The sequence below is a fragment of the Crocodylus porosus genome, unplaced genomic scaffold (genome assembly GCF_001723895.1).
Source record: "Crocodylus porosus isolate Cpor-Errol unplaced genomic scaffold, CroPor_comp1, whole genome shotgun sequence".
NCBI lineage: Eukaryota > Metazoa > Chordata > Crocodylia > Crocodylidae > Crocodylus > Crocodylus porosus.
Window position 1 is genome coordinate 13,101,243 of NW_017728951.1, and position 23,666 is coordinate 13,124,908.

Genomic DNA, 23,666 nt, shown 5'->3' on the forward strand with positions numbered 1-23,666 from the left:
GCAGGAAGCGGCCGCCCTCAGGTGAGACGGGCCGGCCCCGCGCTGCCGCCGCCGGAGGAGCTCGCCGCGAAAGAGGAAGGGCCCGCGCGGGTCGCTTGTGCCGGGGCAGCCGCCTCCCGCGGGCGCGGCAGCGCGGAGTTAGCCCGGGGCCACCTCGCGCCGCCCTGCCCGCCGTGTGGTGACGGGCCGGCTGCGCCCCTTTAGTGAGGCGGACTCGGCGCTGCGGCCGGCGCGGCCCTCGCCTTTAAATTCGTGTTTAACAGCTGCCAGGACAACCCGGCTGGGGGAGGGGGACACACACGTATTTTTAATGTTTGCGTTTGCCGCGTCGCCGATAGGGATGGCCTCTACCCGTGTGGGACTGCCTCGGTGCTGTGAGGCTAATCTAAATCAGATGCCACAGGATGCATAAACTGCCCTTTTTGTGCAGTATAATCCTTCCCGTTTCAGCAGCTGTGCCTGGGAGGAAGGGGATGTCTGTCACCAGATACAGCAGCGACAAATGCTAATTCCTTTCTCACTGCCTGTTAGTGGTGGTGAAACGCAAACCAAAGGGAACCTTGCTTGATTTTCAGATCCCAAATTGACTTTGCAGAGCTGACATTTAGAAACACCGCCGTACATTTGATCTGGAAAGCGCTGAGACATCCCAAATAGGGAAGCCTACAAGGCCGTTTTTCAGACACGCTCTCAAAGGGTAGCTGCTTCTGACCGCAGGACGTCTCGCAGCAGAGTTTCTTCAGCACAGCAGGATCAGTGGCTCAGGAAAACCAACGTATCGTGTCATTCTGCGTGAAAGAATTAGGATTAAAAAAAAGAACAAGTGAAGGATCCTAACGAGCAATTTTATTTCTGCAGTGGGCAATAAGATTATGATCTTGCACAGGCATGTTAAAGGCTTGCTGCGAATAACTGAGTATGGCTTTAATAGAGTTTCATAAAGGTTATATAGTGAATGTTTCCAGAGGTACTACAAAAGCAGAACATCCTTTTAATTTCCTTCCTTATAGTTAAAACTGGACTTCAGTAGCCATCTGTTCTTAGAGACATTCAAAAGAGGATGTTGAGGTTTATAACATTGACATACCAAAGTGTGGAAAGGACGACCCTCTGTAGCAACAGGATTCTTTAAAACACTCCTAGAAAAAGTTGGTATATGGGACTTATTGGGTGACAATTGGATACATGGAAAGTAAGGGAATTTTTCTTCTACAGCTACATGGTAATGAACAGTTTCCCATTGTTTTATAACGGCTGGTTATTAGTTCCAGACTGGTGAGTATAACAGGGAAGGCATTCTGGTAATCCTAGGAAAATGCAATACGCTCAGAGCACTTATTTAAAAAAAAGAAGTCTATGCCAGTATTTGCAAATGTTCGGAAAGAACCAGGCCTGATTCAAAGTAAAGATTGGCAAAGGATTTCCTTAATATAGTGTCGCTATTTCGCTTCAACTGTGGAAACAAAGCAAAACGGCTCATTATAAGATGCTATCCAGGTACATGTGTGACTGATAAGCTGGTGATGGATCTTTTGTTAGTAAGTTTGCAAAATGGAAGAAAAAAAAACCCAAGAAAAGGTTTAAAATAGGTGATTGCTTTAATAAGGTTCAGTAATGTGCATGGGTTTGTGCTGTTTTGCATGTTGCCATAAAGCACAACGTAGGAAAGGCTTCTTACATGTGTAGATAGTCACCATGCTTTTCTTTTAAGTGTCTGTCTAATTTAAGCACACCCGTTTTTAACGAATGTCATTACGACTTTTTCTTCTTAGTCATTTAGGCACGCTTGAAAATCCCACCTGATTCATTGAATCATGTTCTCATCCTTATTTTTGAAAATATTGAATGTGCATTTCTACTATTTGATGCCTTTCTATCTTTTCTGTCTGTCATTGTCCTTTTAAAATAATGCCCAGAGGTATGAGTTGTTACTTTCTAATGAATGTCTCTGATAAGAAGTTTGCCTGAGTACAGGATGTTTGGGGATAAAAGGTGATTGTAAGGTCCCTTTCTGACGATTTCATTTGACTTGTTAGATATTTCAGTTACTAAAATTTCATGTAGCTGTTGTTTATATATGAATCAGACATGACTGATTCAGTGGAACCGCTTATTTGTAAAATGTGAATCTGTGTTGCTTTAGACCCTGACTGTTATATCTGATAATTAGAAACTTCTTAAATATTGCATATGCCTTTTTATTTATGCAATATTATTGTGTATAGACTAGTAGAGTTTGAATAGGATTCCTCCCTGATATAATGCTGTAATTACCATAACTGCCTAATCTTTAGCTCTGTATAAACCTCTGGCTGTTGCATGTAATATAAGCAATTGTATTGTATAGTCAGGGAAATTTCGCTCTAGTAAAGTCTGTACAACTGCATCTTGTATACATATGTGTTTGTTTCCTAGTTTAGCTAAAAAGAGAGTTTTGCGCCAAGGCAAGAAGAATGCACATTTTTATCTATTACTTGTTCAGAAGTAAAAGGCTGCTTTTCTGTACTGCCTGTATTAGTGCATATAATTTTCTGTGCTTAAAAAAAGCAGCTTATCCCATTTGGTTTGGATAACAGGTATTGGTGGTATTAAGCTCACAGTTTCTAGGTATAAACTGCAGAGCAGCTTATTGCAAGGCATCCAAGGAAATAAAATTATCTTTATAAATGATGATAAACAGAGGGATAAATAAGGTTTAGCAAGGATGAATCATATAATAAAACACACTGTGCCATTATGTTCTAAAAATAACTTATTCAAAAGATTTGTATATAGCTTCTGCTGAAGTGGAAGTATGACTTTTTTTTCTCAAGACATTTGTGAGCTCAGTTGAACTTTACTGGGCAAGGTCTGCACTAAACCTTTTGCCCATTTAAAGACAAAAAGAAGTATTCTCTGTGTGGTGCACAGCCTGCTAGATCAAATGGATTTAAGCGATTGTGTGTATGTAAAGATGAGAGCTCTGATCCTATTGGTGGCAATTCTTATATCGGAAAAATGTTTGTGATTGCCAGTTTATTGAGCTAGGGGGAACACATTACATTTCTGTATAAGGAAACTCGAATGTAATTCTGATATCAGTAGAAATGTTCAGGGCCTGTCTCCTTTCTGCTTTGTACCTTGTGCAGCCTTGTACAATTGTGCAGAAGAGGGGAATTATTTTTGTGTCTCTTACGGACATTTCTGAAGACCACCTGAAAATGGAGTGTTGTTAGGTTCAGCTCAGTATTGATGTAGGATATATTTACACTGCTGTGCCTGTACTTGAGATGGCTTCAAACTGGGTAGCTTGGTCCTGGTGATAGTAGTCTAGCACAGGACTCAGCCTAACGTCACTTAATACCGCAGCTCTGGGGGGGTTCTGCTCGGCAGCCGGGGCCGTGCTCCGGTCCTAGCAGGATGCTGTTCTCCCTGGACCGTTTTTTGTCTAAGTTGTATGAACGTGCAGCCCCACCCCTGCATGCCCATTTTGGGTAATCTAGCATTGCCAGTGTTACTAGAGACTTGCAGTTCTGCTAGCGCTTGAGGAGCAGGATAAGGCAGGGGAAGGGTTTTTTGTTCTCTGCTCGTTCACAGGGCCGGCAGAGTATTTGTCTGTAGTCTGAGTCTTGGAGAGATCTTAGCAAAACCAAAGCACAACTCTAGCCTAGGATTCTCATGGCAGTCAAGTTTCAACATCCTCTTTCTTACACGTGTGTATTCGTGTCTGGTGGCCACTCATCTCTCAATTTATGTGCTTCTGCCGTCCTTTTTTAAAAAAATGATGAGTAACCATCAGACGTTGCTTAAAGTTTGGCTGGGTAAAGAAAATAGAATCCAGCTCTGATCTGTTCCTTGGTAAATTATACATATAGGGGTCTGATTTTTCTGCTGCCCTGTCCTCTGTGTGAAGGAATACTATTTTGTTGTGGTGCACAGCTGCAAATAACCACGTAACATGGGAACCAGGCCCGGTCTTTGGTACAAGTGTTTGCACACTCCAGCCCTGGGTTGCAAAGGCCTAGATCCTCAAAGATACTGATTTCAATGTGAGAGTTAGGTGGGTAGGTACTTTTGAGGAGGTGCTTTACCAACATTTGTCAGGCTACACAACGTTATGTTTTCTAGAAGGGGAAACTGAGTCGCACAGAAATTAAAAGGTCTTACCTTGGCATCAGAGCTACAGCACCCTAAACTTTCTGATTCCTAAATTCTTATACTACTCCCATTAGACCATGAGTCTTCTCTGGAAAACCTCTCTTCTTTTTATTCATACATACAATATTATAAGTCCCAGGCCCTGCCTGAAGAGCTTACAGTCTAGAGGTCTAATTCTGTAGCCTCTTATGTTCAGGTTGACAGCAGCATGCATGCAGAAAAAGTTGTAGAAGTGGGATCGTAATCAGTTCTAACCTAAGGAGAGACCATAGGAAGCAATGGACAGACGCTGTTTACACAAAGCATAGTCATGGGCTTGCTTGTGTTTTATAGTGCATGCACAGTGGGTGGTCCAATTGTTTGGCCATTTAAAAATATTTGCATCTTATTTCTCTTAACAGTTTACTAATTTGGAACATGAGGTTTGGTCTCCTTCCCTTACACAATGATAGGGGGATGGCATCTGCAGCTGGAGTTCATCTGACCCTTTTGCAGAGTTGCATTTCTCTCATAAAGGGACACTCCTGCAATGACAACTTGTGGCGGGTGGATGAGGTTATTATCTTTTCAGAACAAGACATCCTTTTGATAATTATCAAATCAAATTTGTCCATAGACCTCCAGCAGGCTACAGGCACTTAGCTAAGTAGGCTTTTCTGCAGGTTTTGGCTCCTGGCATCTATCGTTCTAGCCATCTGCTGGTGTTTGAGGGCTTTACAAGGTTACTCTATGCCATGCATTATTTTTTTTAGACATCTGCTCTGCTTTTGACTCTGTGCTTGAGGAAGAGCCCTGAGTAGAATCCAAATATATATTGAAGAATCCACATTTCTGAACACTGCTTATTCGGGTGAAACAAAGGGTTTAGTAGAACAAACACATCAATCTGGTATGAATGAAAGGCCAAACTACAGACAGAATACAGGCCTAATCCTGTTCATTTTATTTTCATGACTGATCCCACTGAAGGGCAGCAGGTTACTTAAGTGAAAATCACTTTCACCCAAAAGCTTTCCTGTCGTCCATAGCAGGCTTGCTCTTTAGAGATGTAGCTTCCAACCCATCTGTATATATTCAGATACTTTTATTAAAGGTTTTACTGATTACAGTGGAGAGTTTTGGCTGTACAAAGAATGTGTAATCGGCCTCACAGCCGTATTAATGTCCAGTGATCTAAAACAGTGTTTCAGGCCTCATCCTGCACGGCTAAGGCTCCCAAAGACTTGACTGAGGGTTTTGGGTGTGCAGCAAGGGAAGTTGCTTTGTGTTTATTTAAAGCTCTTCGGGTCAGCAGTAATGTGCTTGGACTCCTCTCAAGCCGGGAATTGGTCGCCAGCAAATCTGGCCTTGGCAGCCAGTGGTTTAATAAACTCATCCCTTGGCGCAAGGCAGTCAGTTATGCATTCAGCATTTATGCAGGCTCTTTCTGCCCTGCAGACTCTGTAACATCTGTGAGAGCTCTGGCTAGCAGAGAAGTCCTGGACAGGATCCTGTGCTCCTCATTCAGGCAAAACCCCAGCTGACTTAAGACCAAAAGCATCATCAGCCAACGGCGTTTGTGCTTGGAGACTACACCAGCAGACCTCCCAGTCACATGGCTTGATTTTTAGGGGTCGTCTTCTGCTAAACAAAGCATCACTTTTCTTTCTCCCTCCACTTCCCCCACTCACCTTGGAGAGTGCTCATTTATAAAGGAAATCTCTACAAGGTGGCTTACCAAGACTGGTTTCACACCATCGGCATGGGTGATCTAAAACACCCAATGATTTTGACCATGCCAGAAGCCACCATGCAGCGCTCTTACAGCTGAGGCCCGCATAGTTGTGCTCCACATCCATAAGACAAATGGATCCATTGAAAATGATGATAGTAGCCACTTGGAGTTTTGTTGCTGTAAAGCAACTGTGACATTTCTTGAAGAAGATACTGAATTTCAGAAGCCCTGTTTGTTTTCAGTTTTACGTCCGTTTTTAGAAAAGCAGGTACAATTTAAGAGTGCTATGAATGGTAAGAAAAAAAATGCAGTGCTAACCTTTTCTTACTAATTTTTGGTATGTTTCTTTTTCAGAGATAAATGACAATGATGCCAACCCAAGCAGCAGCCACCAGGCCCTAAAAGGAACCGCCAGATGGGCTGTGTCACTGGAGAACCTCCTAGAGGACCCAGAAGGAGTTAAACGATTTAGGGTTGTTATCTTGGCTCCTAGCATTTGCATAAACTTTAACCTGTGCTTGAGGCTTTATGTGTATCTGTATTAAAAAAGCACCATACCAATGGCAGGAGGGTGTTTATTTTTATATGACCGGATTTGTGAACTGACAGAGATGGCAGAATAGTTGAATTAGGGTCATTTGCTGGGCTTCTCTGGGGGTGTCCTCTGCCTGCTAGTTTTTTGAGTTACATTCTCAGGTTGCAGGAATAATAATTTGTTGGACCTTTGTCTGCCATTTGTTTTCTGGTTATAATGTCAGAAGGTCGAAGGATGGAAACGTAACAGTGGGCTAAATACCAGGGCAGAAAGAAGCCTGATCTTCTAAAAAAATGTAATGCAGCATTCATTCTTGGTGCCTGATTCTGCAGCATGTATTCTTGCATGTTGTCCTTATTCAGGTGAAGAGTCCCACTGATTGCTGTGGAGCTTAAGTAACTTGGTAAGACATAGCCTCTGCACTGGGGCTGTTGAGCTGACCAGGGCCCCCTTAGGGCGTTCCACACATTCAATTCCTGCACTATGCAGATGAGCCACAAAGATATTCCACATTTTAGATATTCCATTTTATGTGGCATACCTTTGTGGTGGTGCCATAAATTGGCTGAATGGGTGGCATGTTGCTTATTTATGGCACAATTAACATGTTAGTTGTAGCATAAATATCATGCTTTGATATTTGAGCCCCAGGTGGGAGCAGCAGTCTGCCCATACAGATCATCATAGAGATCCGGCACGTACGTAAGGGTGACATGTTAGGTCTTGATCTTGCAAACCCTTTTTGCCAGTACACAGTGAGATTATTTGCCTAAATAAGAAGAAGGAAATCTTGCTTAAGTAAAGATTTTCAGAACCTAGTCCTTAGATCGAGAAGAAATTATTGATGAAACGACTTGATTGCCTAGCACTTATTGGACACTTAAAAATTAGAATTACTGATACCAGCATATAATGCTATGCGTCTTTATTTCTTTTACATTGGAAGATGAAAATTGCATATGTCAAAACTATAAATATTTTTGCTTTTATACACAATTTTAATATATCTTTTTCTGTTTTAAAATATGAATGTATTCTGTTTAAACACTGTCTAGGGAATTTCAATACATCTTATGCTGTAATTTACATTAAATGAATTTATTGTCACTGACAGTCATTTAGAAACACTTCAATTTTTAGATTTTTGGTTGTTAAAGAAAGTTGTACTGAAAGTATACGGGAATGAGAAGTAATCTGTGAAGCTCATTAAAACATCTTTTTACTTCCTACTAAAAAGTGCATGTATTTTTTTGAATAACGCTTTTAAATTGCTTGAGTACTTTAGTAGTTATAAATGTATTCTTTATATTACCTACTGATATAACTTACTGGTAAGCCTAGCTAAAGTGTTACATTTTAAAGCACTATTGCTTGCTTATATTCCAGCAACATTTAGGTGATACCAACCCCAAATAGGGGAAAAGCAGGAAGGGAAACAAACATTTGACATTAAGTCTAACATTTTGCCTGTTTTTCCTTCTCCAGGAATTTTTAAAGAAAGAATTTAGTGAAGAGAACGTTTTGTTCTGGTTAGCATGTGAAGAATTTAAGAAAACACAAGATAAGAAACAGGTATGTCCCTCAAAATAACTTTACCTGTCAAAAAAGATCTCATAGCAGCCTAAGAGAATCTGACAGTTCTTCTACCTAGTTATTCAGCTGGATTTCAGGAAGAGGCAAGTAAATATATTGAACAAGTGGATACATAACTCATTGTAACGAGAGCGGTTTATAAACCAGAATTATTGTTACAAAACATTTTTTTCCCATCCAAATGAGAACAAAACAAAAACTGAAGATACCAAATTTCATGTTGAAATTCCAAAAACTTGTGATCTGCAGCTACAGAAATGTTTTGTTTCAATAATGATGAATTGGTTCTGTTTAGATAAAGTAAAAAAGATGTTTTTGAATGTTGAAACATTGTAACGATTATACGTGTACTATTAAGTATTATACAAATATAGGAAAATATAAACCTCAGTAACTTCATATAATGCAAATGCTAAAAAAGTTTGAGAGTTGAAATGAGATGCTTGTTCTCATATCGAAGTTAAATTATCTGACATCAGTGTGAAACAAGAAACTTGAAATGATTCACCTTAGACACTTTCCTGTTAAGAAGTTTCCTTGAAGTTGACATGTTGATATGTTTCTGCACTGTAGATTTCACTTAGATTTCAATGAGAGATTTTTTGATGAGTTCTGATCAAAACTGCCTCTACTGCATAGGTCCCACTCTTGCAGGATTCACATGGACGTAGGGCTTGCAGGTTTAGGAAAGGATGATGCTGATGCTGTGGCGTTCACGCCCAATTTCTATTCGTTACTCTTGAGAATATTTTGACAGTTGACACTTCAAGTTTGGTTAAGGGAATTCCAAAGAGTTGGGTGCCAGATTCCTACCGAATTTCAGTGCCAATGGGTGTTAGTGTCTAACTTCTTTAAGCCCCTTTGAAAATCCCACGTTTACAATTTTCCTGTGTACACTATGGGCATTTTTATATATGCTCTGGGGGTGGGGGGGAGGGGGAGCCTTTAATTAGAGCAGCTCCAAAAGCCTCTCTAATTAAAGTGCCTGGAGCATCTTGTGTATCAGTGTCCCTGCTCTTCAAAATGGCAGCAGGGGTGCTTTTATCTATAGCTCGTCCAACGAACTTTAGTTAAAGTGCCCCCACTGCCATTTTGAAGTGTGGGGATGCTGAAACACAAGATGCAGAGACTGGCTGGAGTACGCTAATTAGCACACTCCAGCAGACTCGATTAATCACGTCTGCTCTGATGCACGGTATTTACAGTGCATTGGTGCAGCCTCCCAGCACATGTACGAGCACCCTGAAAGCTAAATTTTGGCTTTGTTGGTGGCAGAGCACTTAGGGAGGAGGGATATGCAGATATAGAGTGCAATTGGTAGTAAGTATTCTGATGGCTACAAGGAGATTAGAGTGGGGTCTAGTCATATCCCTAGCCTCCAGGCCATATCTTTTGGGAGCATAAAATTATCAAGTATTAGAGGGTGTATTCTAGATATTGGTGACAGAGCTTTCACAATGGCTGGATCTAGATTATACCATTCACTTCAAAAGACAGCAGTGGGGTCCAACAAGCTGGTCAAAAATTATTGGTCAAAATGGCAGTTTTCAATAAGACAATCTTTTTTTTGGTGGTAAATGCCTGTTTTCAATTAATATTTTGGATTTTATCTACCCAAAATCCAAAACAGTTCAATTAAGAAACAAACGACTTCAGATGTTAGCACACCCGTGCATGCACATGCACATGCACACACGGTATATATATATTTGGTATTTGATTTCTAGAAGAAAAATCTTAAGGGACGGAAATTCATTGTTCTGCTCCAGATCTCAGCATGCTTAGAACTGCATGGGCTCTGTGTCCTTTGGCTTGGCTTCCTCCCAGTAAGGTCCATGCAACCAAACATGGATGCATACATACTCCAACACAGAAATGACCAACTGGGCTATTTTACCTCTTCAAGAGGGGCAGGGAGAGGTAGTTACAAGCATCTTAAATACATGGGAGGTGCTCAGTTACTATCATGATAACAAGAGAGAAACTAGCCCCTTGGTATTACAAATCAGTCCTGGAAGCAATTCAACTCTTTTAACACAGGGTGCAAACAGAAGTTACATTTGTCACATGATTGGCCCTTTGAAAGCACTCTGCAACCATGCCCAGCTGTAGAACACTTTAAAGGTCCCTGATTATGTGACAAATTAACCCTCACTGTATGAGGGTTCAAATGAAGGTGTTCCAAAGCAAAGCACCTTTTGTTAACTCGTGTCTGCTCTGGCAGCTGGGCTGCTGCAGCTCAGCCTTGCCCCAGTGCTGTCTGCACAATGGGAAGGGGAGAAGAAGGAGCTTGGGCTGGAGTTTGCGCAGCCTGCATTGCAGGGGGTGGATTGGAGTCCCCCCTGAGGCAGGAAGGGGGACTCCAACTCCAGCGCAGGCTAGGCAAATCCCTCTTTCCGCCCCCTCCCCCATCATGCATAGAGCATTGGAACTGGGAGGGGAGGGCAGGGCTAGGGGAGAGAAGCTGCAGACACACAGCTCCTCGGCTGGATCAACTCCAAATTGGAGCTCAATTCCCCACCCTTCTGACCCAACAGCTAATGTCTGGGTCGGGAGGATTGGTCTAACTCATGGTGCTTTCTGTGAAGTGCCATGAATTAGACTGGGGAGCTGCATGTCTGTCAGCACCCACAGAGTACTACTGTGCACAATATCATCTGGCTACTACTATGTGTAAAAAGTAGAGTGTGGTGTCAAGAAATGCTTACTCTCTTCCTCCTCTTTCAAGAGCATTTGGTTTCTGCACTGAGGGATGTGGATCTGGTATTAGAGCTGGTTACCAAATGGGAAGCATCTTTTGCTTCATGTAGGCCAAATGTGCCTGGATAGATTACAGTGGCCATTCCTAGGAGCTAGGAAACTCTGTTTCTTAAACAGGCACCACATTGGATTCTAAAATGGAATTGGAAATGAGAAGTCCTCATGTAGGATTTCATATTTCACTGTGCAATAATAACCTCCTTGTCCTTTATTAAATACTGTAATCGGAGTACTTTTACCTTTACATTGCTATTTTGGGATTGTGTACCCATATACAGGAAATGATGAACATGTGTAAAGATACTGATGCAATGATTCCTCAGATGGATTGCCATGCTGAATGGACAGTGATTAACTGGTTTCCATTTAGCTTCAATTTTTTAGTACTAATCATTAGGTACTATATTCAGTCAATAGTCTAATACTAGCAAAGCTTCAGGAAACTAGCAGAACAGCATATACTTCACAATACATTGTGGATTTGCAAGAAGCTTTTACAGCTCTGACTTTTATACAGCATGGCTTTATTTTAGAGTTTTCTACAGGATTAAACAGGAATGTTAAAAATGGAAAATCATTTTCTACAGTTCTTATAATAGCATGGAACTCCTGAAAATGACTTCTGCAGCAATTCTCTGTAATACGATGGTGATGTAGTTAATTTGTCTGTGGTACTAACAAAGGACCATATTCCGAATACAGCTTTTATAATCCTCTTTTTATTGTAACTGCATTGATAGGATGTTTAAATTCTGAACTGGATTTAACAACAGAACTAAAAATTGTATCTGAGCTTTTGGTCACATAGTTGTTGTCCAGTATGGCCTCCCCTATAGACCAAGGAATCCAAGCCACATTTGAGGAAGTGATCAGCCTTACTGTTACTGCTGCCCTCAGCTGACTCACGGGTGACGGGGGCTCTAGAGCCACTCCTGAACTACTCCAGCCAAAGAGAGCTCAGCTGAGGACAGTGGCAGCAGCAGTCAGATTCCTCCTCCCTGCTCCATTGCCCCAAGTGTTCTCTGCTAGGCTCTGGGGGTACCACCTTTGCAGCTCAAGTTGCTGCTCCCGTGCCTCCTTTACAAAATCCTGGATCCTCATAATCTTACGTTGTTTTATTTAAACTATTTGAGCATTGTATATGGGCCCAAGTGGGTTTAGTGCTTTTTTGCAGCTAGCACTGGAATGCTTCTGTTATATCTAGCACAGGGAAGAGGAGTATCATACAGCAAACATGGCTGGTTACTTTATTGTTCTGAGCAGGACCCAGACAGAAGGCAAAATGCTGCCTGAGGAAGCTCACAAAGTTACAGCATGTAAAGGAACAGTACCACATGTAGTTATAGCAAAAAAACAATACAACACAGTTTCGTGATACTTATGATTATGGCCTCTTGTGTTGACCAGTAGTATATTGCTTGGTTTTCATGAGGCCTGCATAGTGTCAGGATGACAATTTCTGTGTTTGTAAAATGCTCTAAAATGTTCCTGTTCTTGGCAGTAGTGTAACGACGCAGCTGGGCACCTGGGGCATGGGAAATCACATAGCAGCGATTTCCAGTTGCCACGTTGCATCCAGTGTGATCACAATTGCAGTCATGCAGCTCCCAGCAGCAGCTATTTTTTTTATCTACCTCCCAAGGAAGCAACCAAGGCACTTGCCCCAGTTGCCCCTCCCTAGTTATGTCAGTGGTGCTCAGTCACTAATAAGCAGAGGTGCAACCATAAGGACAAGCTGTCTTTACCTCTTTGGAAGTCCCCTCTAGCTGAACTGAAGACTCATGCAGTTTCACTCCTGGTACAGCTTCCCCATTGAGTCTGTCTCTTTACAGTCACACTTCTTTTAATTAGCTAAAGCTATTTGTTCAGAGGAAGTACTATATAAGTGCTAAGTAGTATTCTTGGCTATAATTATCAGCATTTTCAGCAGCCAGCTTCCACACTACTCAACAGGTTCAAGAAGTCAAAAACAACAACAAGCCCTAGCAGTAGTCTACTACACCTCTCCTAGTACCGTAGACATTTTGCAAAATAAAACTTTAAGTATCTCCTTAAACTAGGAAGCTTCTCTGTTCCCCTTGACCCCAGTAGGTTAAATAGTACAGAAAGTATTTTTTTTATGATCAACCTCTAAAACTTAAGTTAAAAACAAAATGAGCAAATGTATGAACCAAGTATGACTTTTAGTGGGTCTCAAAGGAAATGATATCAGTTTTATATTTGTAGTAGTCAGCTCTGCTGTCACCCATATGGTCCTCAGAATTATGATTCTTACTTAATTAGATCTTTTTTGAGTTAAACATAGTCTTGAACATTTTATTAGAATTAGCTGTGGGCATTTCCTTTTTATATGCTTTTAAAGTAAGTAAACAGTGATTGCATCTACATGAGATGCCTAACTGTGCATTAGACTAACCCAATGCACAGTAAAGCATCATTGTCTAGACATGTGCAGCAATTAGTGCACTATATATTAGTCTAATGCTGTTTTCTAGTACCTATAGATAAGGGTACTAGAAAAGTGGCACATTTACTAATGTGCCATACCATGCGTGTAGATGCTGACCACAAGCAAATTGCTCCCAGTCAGCCTAGGCAGCTCTCCCAGCCACATGGAAATGGTGGTGGGGGAGGGGGGCGGATCCTGGACAGTGTGCCCCCCACACCTCCCCCAGAGCTCAGGGCTAAGCCTCCATTCCCTCTGCCAGCCCAGGGTTGGTACCTGGGGGAACCTGGAGCTCCCCGTGGCCGCTGCAGAGGAGGAAGAGCAGGGCAGGAGCCGCCTTGTACTTGGCTGCTCCTGACAGGATCAGATTGCTCCTGATGGGGGTGCATGTGTAGATGCATACCAGGGAGCACTTTAAAGAGCCTGAATGTTCTGTATAGAAAATTCAGGCCCATTAATGCATGTGTAGACGTGCCCAGTATGTCACTTTGTGTTGCCTCACAATGTTAAAATATTCCTTTCCTTCCAAAATAAACACAGATAGGAAATAATAACTGTTCATCAATGTGTGATCCTTTTCAACCACTAGAAACATTTAGCAGTATTTCAGTAAAAAAAAAAATCCCCTCTCTGGAATGTACTTTTATAGCACCTTCATTTGACAGCACAGATTTTGTGTACAGTATTCAGGTATTTCTACTGTCACGTCAAGTGTAAAATGTGACAATAGTTACAAACCGAGCTTAGCAGTACAGCATGCACAATTGTTAACCACCAAAGTTTGGCATCTGATGAGCATCTGGGACTCCTATTCTCCTCACTTGGGAACATATATGCTTGAGAACTGAATTTGACCATAGGAAAGGAAATGAAGAAGATAGCGTGTCCAAGTGAAACAGTGAGGGAGATTTCTGTAGACAAAACTCTATTGTATCCAAACTGGAACCTAGCCAGAGGTCTAGGGTCTAACATACATCTGCTAGTGAAAAGTGCTGTTAGATTTTTTTACTGACCACCTGCGAGTAAGATCTTGGTTTTAAGTCTTTAAGACAACCTATGCAGTCATATTGTCTCCTTTATCATGATGCTTAGGTATTGGTTCAGTGCTGACACAGAAAAAAAAAGAGTGCTGTCTACTCAGTCACTGACATTGCTTCTTTCCTTCCTGCTCATCCCTGGATTATTTTTTGCGGGTCTCTGAAGGCAACTACTGGTACTGTTGATGTGACATATATTCCCTTCCCCTATAGTTTGGACAAAGCTATACTGACTGGTATACGAATTCTTTTACCAGGAGGGTTTATTCTAATTCAGAAACTGAAATTAGGTAGAGTGGTAGCCTACCTGTACAATGATATAATTATGTCTACCCCCGTATTTATTAGTGGGGTGTGAAGCGGGTTGTATTCTATTCAGATTTGGCCGCAATCAGGGGACCATGATTTGATTTGTTGATTTGGGATCACTGTCCCAATTCGATTTGGCCGAATCCGAATATGAAGATTTGATGCCGATTCAGAGAATCGGTGATTCGACCAAAGACACCTCTTTAAATATTTTTTCTGCATACCTCAGGGTACCAGGCGGCTTGTGAACACTGAGATAGTGGGGCAGATGGGGCATCCCACAGGCATGCAAAGTGTCCCCTGCGTGCTTCGTGGTGGACCTGGAAGTGGACCTGAAGTAGTTCCGGTCCACTGCTGGGTCTGCTAGGGAGCACACTGGGGGCCCCCCCTGTGCTCCTCTGGCTCAGCAATTGGCTGTGGGGGGACCAGTCCCGTGGGACACTCCATCTGCCTCACCATCTCAGCATTCATGAGCCACCTGGTACCTTGAGGTATGTACAAAAAACACTTAAAGCTGTCTATGTCTGAATCAATTTGGAGGGTTCTGATTCGATTTGGAGAAATTAAAGGGTCTCCTGATTTGGAGATTTGGCTGCCGAATCAGGCTGAATCTCCGTTAAATCAAATCAGCCACCGAAACTTTGCACAATCCTAATATTTATGCTAGTGTAACTTGTCTAGTCATAGTTGGCCTGCGTGGTCTAATTGAGGAAGGGTGTTTGTGCTGAAAAGTTTGCAAAACTTTTTCCCTCTATTTAGTTGGTCTAATAAAAGATATCACATCTACCCAAAGAACCTTGCCTGCCTATTCTGAAATATAAAACAGGAAAGTGCCTGCATGATTTCTTGATGGTCACAAGAGCATCTCTCTTCAGTCCCACTTCCTATCAAAGATGTAATCCTTTGACTTGTGGTTCTGTCAGTTTTGTTCCTCATTAAATATGCAACATAGAATAGTTCTGTTACTCAGAGCTAATTATCTGTCAGTGTCTCCTGGTGTGTACTTGCTTGAAGTATGAAAAATTAAAAATTCCAGGGTGAAATTTTTAATTAAAATGGCTTTAAAAATATATTGTCATGCTGTGCTCATTCTTCCCTTACCTGACTTCCAAGTCACTGGGGGCACCTATACACGTGACGGAGCTCTGCTCTGATGCGTGCTAATTAGCATGCGTTGGAACAGACTCAATTAAGTCTGCTGGAGTGTGCTAATTAATCTCTGCATCACGTGTATTCAGCATTCCTATATTTCAAAATGGCAGCAGAGCGCTTTAACTAAAGCTCATTGAATGAGCTTTAAAGTTCCCCTCCACCATTTTGAAGTGTAGGAATGCTGAATACATATGACACTGAGGACGCTTTAATTAGAGCAGCTCTGAGCGTCCGTCCATCCCCGCTCTCCACCCTAGAGCGGGATGTAGAGACACCCTGGGAGTCTTGCATTTGATCTCAGTGGAAGCAATGGTAGTTAAAGGGCTTTGAAGTTGGAACAGTGCTGCATGAGCGCTTAGTGTTATTGCTGCTGTTGGTGATTTATGAAGAGAAGGTGACTGAAACAGAACATCTGCAGTTAGAGATAATGGGTCCGGATAAATTGTCTCAAGCTTACCACACCTAATCCATCACAGCTGACCACCGTCAGCTCCCATTGCAGTCAATGACTGCTCAGCATTTCAGAGAATTGGGCCTTTCTTCCAGCATGAACTAAATGATGTGCACATCACTGCTAGATGTAGAATGCCCTCAGAAGAAAGTGCCTCTCTAATTTTTGCTCGGCTGCTTTGCTTGTTAATTTTAACAGTATAAATTGGGAAACAAAATCCCCATCTCTGTATGAGAGAAAGATAAATCTGTACCTAAACTGAACGAATGCTAAACAGAAGGCAGAAGTTGGGCTATTCAAATGAACCTGTTGGGGTTCGGTGCCCACATAGGATCTGGTGACTGACTCCATTAGCCTCCTTGAAAATCTCAAGAACAAATAAAATGATTAACCTGCTACATGCTGTCTTTCTTTTGATGGTATATCATTTATGAGATGGTGCCCATAGTACAGGAATTGGCCCATTATATGTCTCAGAGATGGACTTGGCTTAGATATATATTTCAGGAGCAAATATTAATTTAACCACATATGTCATTTTACAGATGCAAGAAAAAGCTAAAGAAATTTACATGACTTTCCTGTCCAGTAAAGCTTCCTCCCAAGTCAATGTTGAAGGACAGTCCCGTTTGAATGAGACAATATTGGAGACGCCTCATCCTCTAATGTTTCAAAAACTCCAGGACCAGGTAAAATTGTTACACACCGTAGAATGTCTTGTGCCGGGGTTTTGTAAGTAGTTGAATGAAGTGAGGACAGAGGGTGGAGAGAACTTAGCACTTGGATAGTTGTATAGTCTCCATCCTGCTAGAGGACACCTCTTCTCTGCTAACATTGGTATGTGCAGGATGTGCATGCAAAATATGGCGTGATGCATGCTAACCACAATTTACATAGGAGTTGACCCTTGGTTGCACACTATATCCCTACCTTTTCCACTGCAGTTGCTTTCCTGGGAAGCTGGCTAAGATTTCCTTCCTTGGTTTTCTTATTGGTAGTTGGGAACCCATCAACTGACTGATTGCATGCCATATCTTTTACTGGATCAGCTGCTGGGAGAGGAGAACAAAGCACCCTTCTTCAGGTCACATTTCTCTCCCAGCCATACAGTTGGTCTGATAAAAGATATGTACTGGATTTATCCAAATACAAAATGACCCCCCCAATAATTAGGTTCTATACACAGAAAATGTATACATTTATTGTAATTTTACATGCATGTAAATGTATTTATTTATTGCACATTTCCATTATGAAATCTAATTATTGGAAGATCATCTCAAATTCATTCTCCCTCTTATCTTTGCTCCATGCTGGCAGGCTCTGTCTCTACTGCAGCTTGGGGCACTGAGCACAGCTCAGCCCACCCTGTAGAGCAGCACAGAGCCAGCACTGCTGCTACTGGGCTGGGCCAGAGTATGTGCCATGCTCTAGACTGCAGCGAGGATGAGGACGGAGCCTGCTGGCACAGAGCAAAGGTAAGAAGTGTGGCAGGGGGGAAAAACAACAAAGGGGGGAGACTTGAGGGCAGTAGGGGTTTGGGGCTGTGAGGGAGCATTGTGGGGGGTGTTGCAGAGGCAGCAAAGGGCAGGCAGCAGCTTTGGCTCTGGCCCCAACCCAGAGCTAGTTGCTCCCTGCTGCCTGATACTCGATTGTAAGGCAAAGGGCTTTTCCCCATGTTAAAAGGGGGTGAAAAACCCCTCATCTTGTGATCGAGTAAATATCATGTACGTGTGTGTGTGTGTGTGTAGCTTTACTTGTACCTTCTCATATAAAAAAACCAAAAACCTTGCTTCTCTGGACCATTATGACTACATACCTGATTTCATGCCCATATTTTTCTGTACCTTCACTTGTACTAAGTCACTAGTGATGATCATTCCACTGAACTCTATCTCTGGCTTCTTTGTGGTCTCTGGAGTTTGCTTCAGGACTCTTACCCCTGCGTGGTTTCAGCAGCCCTTTGATTCAAAAAGTGACAAAAAGCATCCCCCCACCCTCACCTCCTATTTGCTGTAAGCAACAGGCCTGGACTGTCATAACTATCCCGATAGGTTTGAGAAGGGTTTGGATCTGTTCTTCTAGGGCAGATCTAGACTTTTCTAGAGCTTGAGAGGGGTCATTGATAGCTTCCTATTTCAGCTCACTGAGCAATGCAAGACTTTGGGCAAATGTTGTAGATAGTTTGGAAGTAGATGTCCTCAGTTTTTTAAAACTGCAGTAGCATAGTCAATGGAATAATGTATTCCTGCCTGCAGCTTGCCTATGAATATGGGTACTGCCACTGCATGCTTCTCAGGACTGCTGGATGTTTGCAGTTTCCTAGGTCTTGTTTTTATTAAAAACGGGGGTTTTTTGGTTAAAATTGTATTTTTAACAGAGACGCCATCAAACAGCAAAGCATCTCTCAGATATTAAATTGAATTGAGGAGCGAAAGGTTCAGCTGTCCTTCAGATGGCTGTTAGACCTTTTCACTGCTAACCTAATTTTCGTGCAAGGAAGAAAATTCTTTTCTGGAAGAATATGTGTGAATTCAGTGTGAAGAGAAAGAAAGTGTCACAGTAAACCAGGTTAGTGTTCAAAGCAGGTGATTACGTAGGCATGACAATGTAACTGGAGAAAGCACAGGAGGTTTTAAATATTCTCCCCTTCAGCCAAGGCCTGGGTGAATAGATGGGAACAGTGAAGGAAGCACGTATTAAAAATGTGCACTCGATCAAGCTGTAGTAGAGTCCAATTAATGTGCTACTCAAGAATGTCTGTAAACTTTTAAAACTAAACAAGGACTTCTATGGATTGTTGGAGGTTTCCACTGTTTGGAATGAGGCTTTGGTCTGGTCCTGCTGGGAAGTCCTCTAGCAGCAATTCTGCCCTCTTGCTTCAATCCTTATTCAGTCATGAGGAGTTTTATAATTCACTCCTGAGGGAACAGTTGGTGGTTTTGCTAGCACTGTATGTATGAACTAGAAGGGGTCATAGCTTGCAAACCACAGATCAGCTTGTGAGACTTAGCTTTTTGAATACAGCTAGGCCGTGTCTGCACATTCAGTTACTGTACTCCAGAGCAAAATAATTAGGCATACCATGCTTCTCCAGAAGCCACACCTGTGTGGTGCCAGGGGGTGCTAATTAAATGGGATGGGCTAACTGGCCTAGTCAAACCCACATGTGAACAGGGCCACGCTGCTCCCAGTGTAAGAAGCAGCGCTCCTGGAAAAGGGCTGCATGCTCAAAGATACCATATGTTTACTGTGTATGCATGGCCCTGAGGATTGAAATGAGACGGTTCGTGGAGAAAGGCTATGCATGAAGTTTTTTTCCCTGTCAGCACCAGGGCTGCTGTTCACACTGGGTGAAGTGGAAGTTAAGTGGTTCCTAGAGACCTTGTGATTTTCCAACTGTTTAACCAAGGAGCTGCATCTTCTCTCTCCTAGTATATCTCTTCTCTGCAGGGCTGGTGGGGAGAGAGAGGGGATTCCCTTTCTGCACATGATTACAGCATCTCTGAAATAACATACAGTTTGCACCATTCCAGACTGGGTTTTGAGCTTAGCAGTATTTGTCTTCTCCAGAAGGTGCTTTGTGGCTACCCTGTACGAAAGAGATCTATTCATCCAAGCACTGGTCCATGAAAGTCTGATAGGCAATAGTGTGGGGGGGGCAAGTGGGACAGAAGGGAGCAAAAACTAACAAAGCCGCACAGGCATTTTTACATCTAGTTAGATAGTACTGATCATGAAGGTCATCCCCAGATAAGAGATAACGGGAAAACTTCCATTAGGTACTTTGAGGTAGAAGCCTGTCCTCCTCTAGGACATACATCCAGCCAGCTCTCCTGGGTCAAAACCCTTTTCAGTTCACTCAGCTTTTAAATTATCACATTGAGGTTTTTAATGGTTTAAATCTGAAAACTGAGCAGCTGTTAGCCTGTGTTAGCACCTGTGTCTTTCATAAATGAACAGGATATATTACAGCTCTCATGCACACATGTGCTGCTCAAGTGCCCCTTGCTTATGTTCTTTGGTAGCTCAGAAAAGCAAGGGCAGTTAGTCATGTGTCTATCAAATAGTGAACCGCAGTTCCACTAACTCTTAGAGATGAGTCGCATAAAGCTATGGTTTCAGTCAGCTACACATGGAATTTGTAACCCTAGTTCTTGAAGCAGCTGAGAATCCAAAAATTCCTCTTGGAAGATTAGTGATTTTGGGCACTGTAAAATACAGTCAGTCACAAAGTGCGACTTAGAGAGAATACTCTGCTGAAGTTGTAGAGGGTGAGGTATGATTCTGTTTTGTCTCAGTTATGGCTTGCAGTTATAGTTTCAGTATGTTGTCTTTTCTTCCCCCCCCCACCTTTTATAGTCCAACCAAAATGCCATCAGGGCCTAGACAACTGGGAGCAGCAGAGATCTGTTTGCTGTTGTTTTAGTAATATATAAGTGTGTTGTAGGAGTTTGCTTGGAAATAGATAGGTGGAGCAGGAGAGAAAACACCTGAGGCTGGATTTCTGCAGCAGGAAACAGAGTCCTGGAAGGAAAAAGAAAAGTGAAAAAGTGGTGGAACGAGGGAAAACAGATAGAAAATGCTTCTTTTGAAATGGCAGCTATGAAAGGAAATATTCTTATGATGTATTTTTAATATTGGCATTAGACATAGACTTCTTGGATATAGACACCTGAGGCCTCAGTATACACCTAGGATGAAATTCTGCCCCCACTCCAGGCAGTGTCAAAATTTCCATTGGCTTCAGTGGGAACAGGATTTCACCCATCGAGGAAGCAACAATGCGTGTGTGATTAGGCATTGGATGCTCTAAAGGAGGATTGGCTATGCCAGGTACTACAGTCTATGATAAAATTGCACTTTGATAGCTTGTCTGTTTGCAGTATTTATTTTAGGGGCTCTTACTAGTGTCAGTGGTCTGTGTTCATGCCCAGGCTCTGCAGTGATATTCAAGTGTGTTTACAATCAGAAAGGTAACTGCATAAAGGCCCTTTCTTTCCCCATAGCTCTCTTCCCTCTGTTCGTTCTGAGTCAGGCCTTGCGCTGACGCACGACATCTTCAGTTTGTTTTATTCCCGGTGGCTCTGCAGAACCAATTCTGTTGTGGGAGGGAGCTGGGTTATGTCCTGACAATTGTTAAGTAAGTTCCAGCTGCAAAACCTTTGCTGGAGGTGCTGATGTGTGAATCTGACATTCAGATCTCAGGCTAGCTGGCAGAGCTGGCAGTCAGGTGGCATGCCGTTTGACTCTTAAACTGATCAGATTAGGAAGGGGCAGGACTGTGAAACCACTACCTGTAATACAGCTTGTTCTGCATAATCCCTTGTCAGAGTAGATCAATTCTAATGTCATGCTTTCTCATCAATATGTTTTAGTGCTGACAGAACACATCCATTTTAAAACTCTCCTACTTTCCTTCTCTCCTTTTCTATGAGTCATTGTGTTTTGTCCTCCCCCACCAGATATTCAATCTCATGAAGTACGACAGCTACAGCCGCTTCCTAAAGTCAGACATATTTCTAAAACAGAAGTCTGAGGAACAGGACGAGAATTCGTCAGAGGCTCAATCTGCAGCAAAAAGAGCATCAAGAATTTACAACACATGATCCAAAGAAGACTTTTAGGACAAGCAATGAAAAATTGACTCAACTCTCAGGAACAGTCTTTGTGTTTATAACAGTTGCATTTAAAGCTTGAAAAAGCACAACATCCTTTTAAGGGATACTTACCTTTTAAGTGGCTTGAATGACTAATTGGTTTTGCATGATAGCTAATACCAAACACCCCTGAAAAGACTGTTTCCTAAACTGCAAGTCTGGGGAATTCCTAAGTAGCATGAATTATTTTCTGCATTTCACAAGTTAAAATGCTTTCCAAAACTTGCATTTTTGTGAGGCATCACAAACGTACAACATGGAAGACAGGGTTGCTTTTGCCTTTTGATATTTTTTTACCTTTCCTGCTTATATATTTGTGAATTATTGGGAGCAGATACGGAGTAGCATTGTAAGTTACTTTCTGGATGAGTCATTCAAAGATGAGTTTACTGTTTATCATTGCAGGGCCGTATGTTTTAGGGTTAATTCTAATAAAACCCAATTTCTAACCCCCCCTCCAAGATGTAAGCCTCATTTTTCAAACCTGTTTCTAGGAGAGAGACTGAAAGGCTATTTCAGTTTTGGATTTGCCTTTTTGTTGAAATAACAGGAGGGTTTCTTTAGTCAGGATTTTCATTACTGCATTTTTCTAATTTCATGACATTTCCCATAACAGACTATCAGGTGCTTTGGGAGATAGAAGCCAATAGCCAGCCAACAGAAACAGTATGTCAAACGTTTTAGGACAAATTACAGTGTTTTCATACCTAGGATGAAACTATAATGAAAAAAATTAAGATGGAAAAGTATCCTTCACAATACTCAAAATGCATTAAGAAACCTGCCAGCTGCTGCCCCATTTTGGGCATTGTGACTCCAAGCAGACAGGCTCTGAGGTCTAGAGTGCATGTTTAGCACTTGAGCCAGCGAGCGTATAATTTTGAAGTCAAATCAAGTTTTGGCAAACATTAGGTTTCTCCCAGCCCCCTGAGGCATCCTGCCCCTGCTGCCAGAGGCTCTGTTGCAGAGAATGCGTGAAGTACCAGTCTTCACTTTCTTCAGTTTTACTTTGCTAAAATCATTTGTTCTCATTCAGCCTGATTTTGTTTCTCCCAAACAAGTGTTTTAGGCTTTTCAGTGCACGCATTTTAATACCTCCAACAGACCAGCAAGGTACTAAAATGTGGTACTGCCATTTCCATGGCATGCTTGAGATGGTATTCTCTGGGCAGAGGTAAACTCATTATATTGATGATGAAATGTCAAGAGCAATAAAGGAAAAAGCAGGTGGAAAACTGCACCAATGAGTCCTCCTGGTCAGTCTGGAGTAGTTGCAAAACATTCTTGGCATAAATTCTTTAATGTGTTTATATTTTTTGAATTCGTGAATTCACTGCCGAACTATGAAGTTGCATTTTAAAACTGGGAGAACATATTGGCTGGCATCTTTTATTTACAAGGCTCATTGTGTATAGTCTGGCTGTGACTCACATTCTCTTGTTATTTACTCTCTTATTTTTTGGTGCAGACTTTCTGTACCAGGCTTTCATGGACATCTTTTTATGAGCTGTCTAATCAGCTGGCACAATTAACTTTTGATTATCTTAAATTCTCTCTCTCTCTCTCTCTCTCTGGCGAAGGTCAGTTATGTATTATACATTACCGTTGCTATCAACATTTTTTAAAGCCAGACCTACATTGTAATTTTCTAGGAGGAGAAATCTATAAATAGTCTTGCATATGACTTTCTTTCCCTGTGTATAAAGAAGATTGCTACTGTGGCCTTTTCTTCCTTTAATACATTCATATAATGGTAATAGGAGTTCTGAACAGTCATTAAGAGAAAAATGACCTGTTAGCTTTCAGGATATTAAGCAGAAGGTCAGTCTCTCAATTTATAACTATAGTTCAGAGTAAGTTTTTCCCTTCATG

At 41.9% G+C, this 23,666-nt stretch overlaps 1 protein-coding gene across 2 annotated transcripts in view; it reads left to right on the plus strand.

Annotated features, from left to right (window-relative positions):
- Positions 1–23,478, plus strand: part of RGS10 (regulator of G-protein signaling 10) — a 27,713-nt gene extending 4,235 nt beyond the window's left edge. The window contains exons 1-5 of one of the 2 annotated variants that reach the window (XM_019556234.1): positions 853–1,192; positions 6,206–6,324; positions 7,872–7,958; positions 16,680–16,823; positions 21,600–23,478. In XM_019556234.1, the coding sequence (XP_019411779.1) occupies positions 1,186–1,192; positions 6,206–6,324; positions 7,872–7,958; positions 16,680–16,823; positions 21,600–21,743 (501 nt within the window). In that variant the 5' untranslated portion in view covers positions 853–1,185 and the 3' untranslated portion in view covers positions 21,744–23,478. Of the gene's footprint in view, positions 1–852; positions 1,193–6,205; positions 6,325–7,871; positions 7,959–16,679; positions 16,824–21,599 lie in introns of those variants that run through there. The other variant, XM_019556233.1, reaches the window with a different exon arrangement.
- Positions 23,479–23,666: the final 188 nt, after the last annotated feature.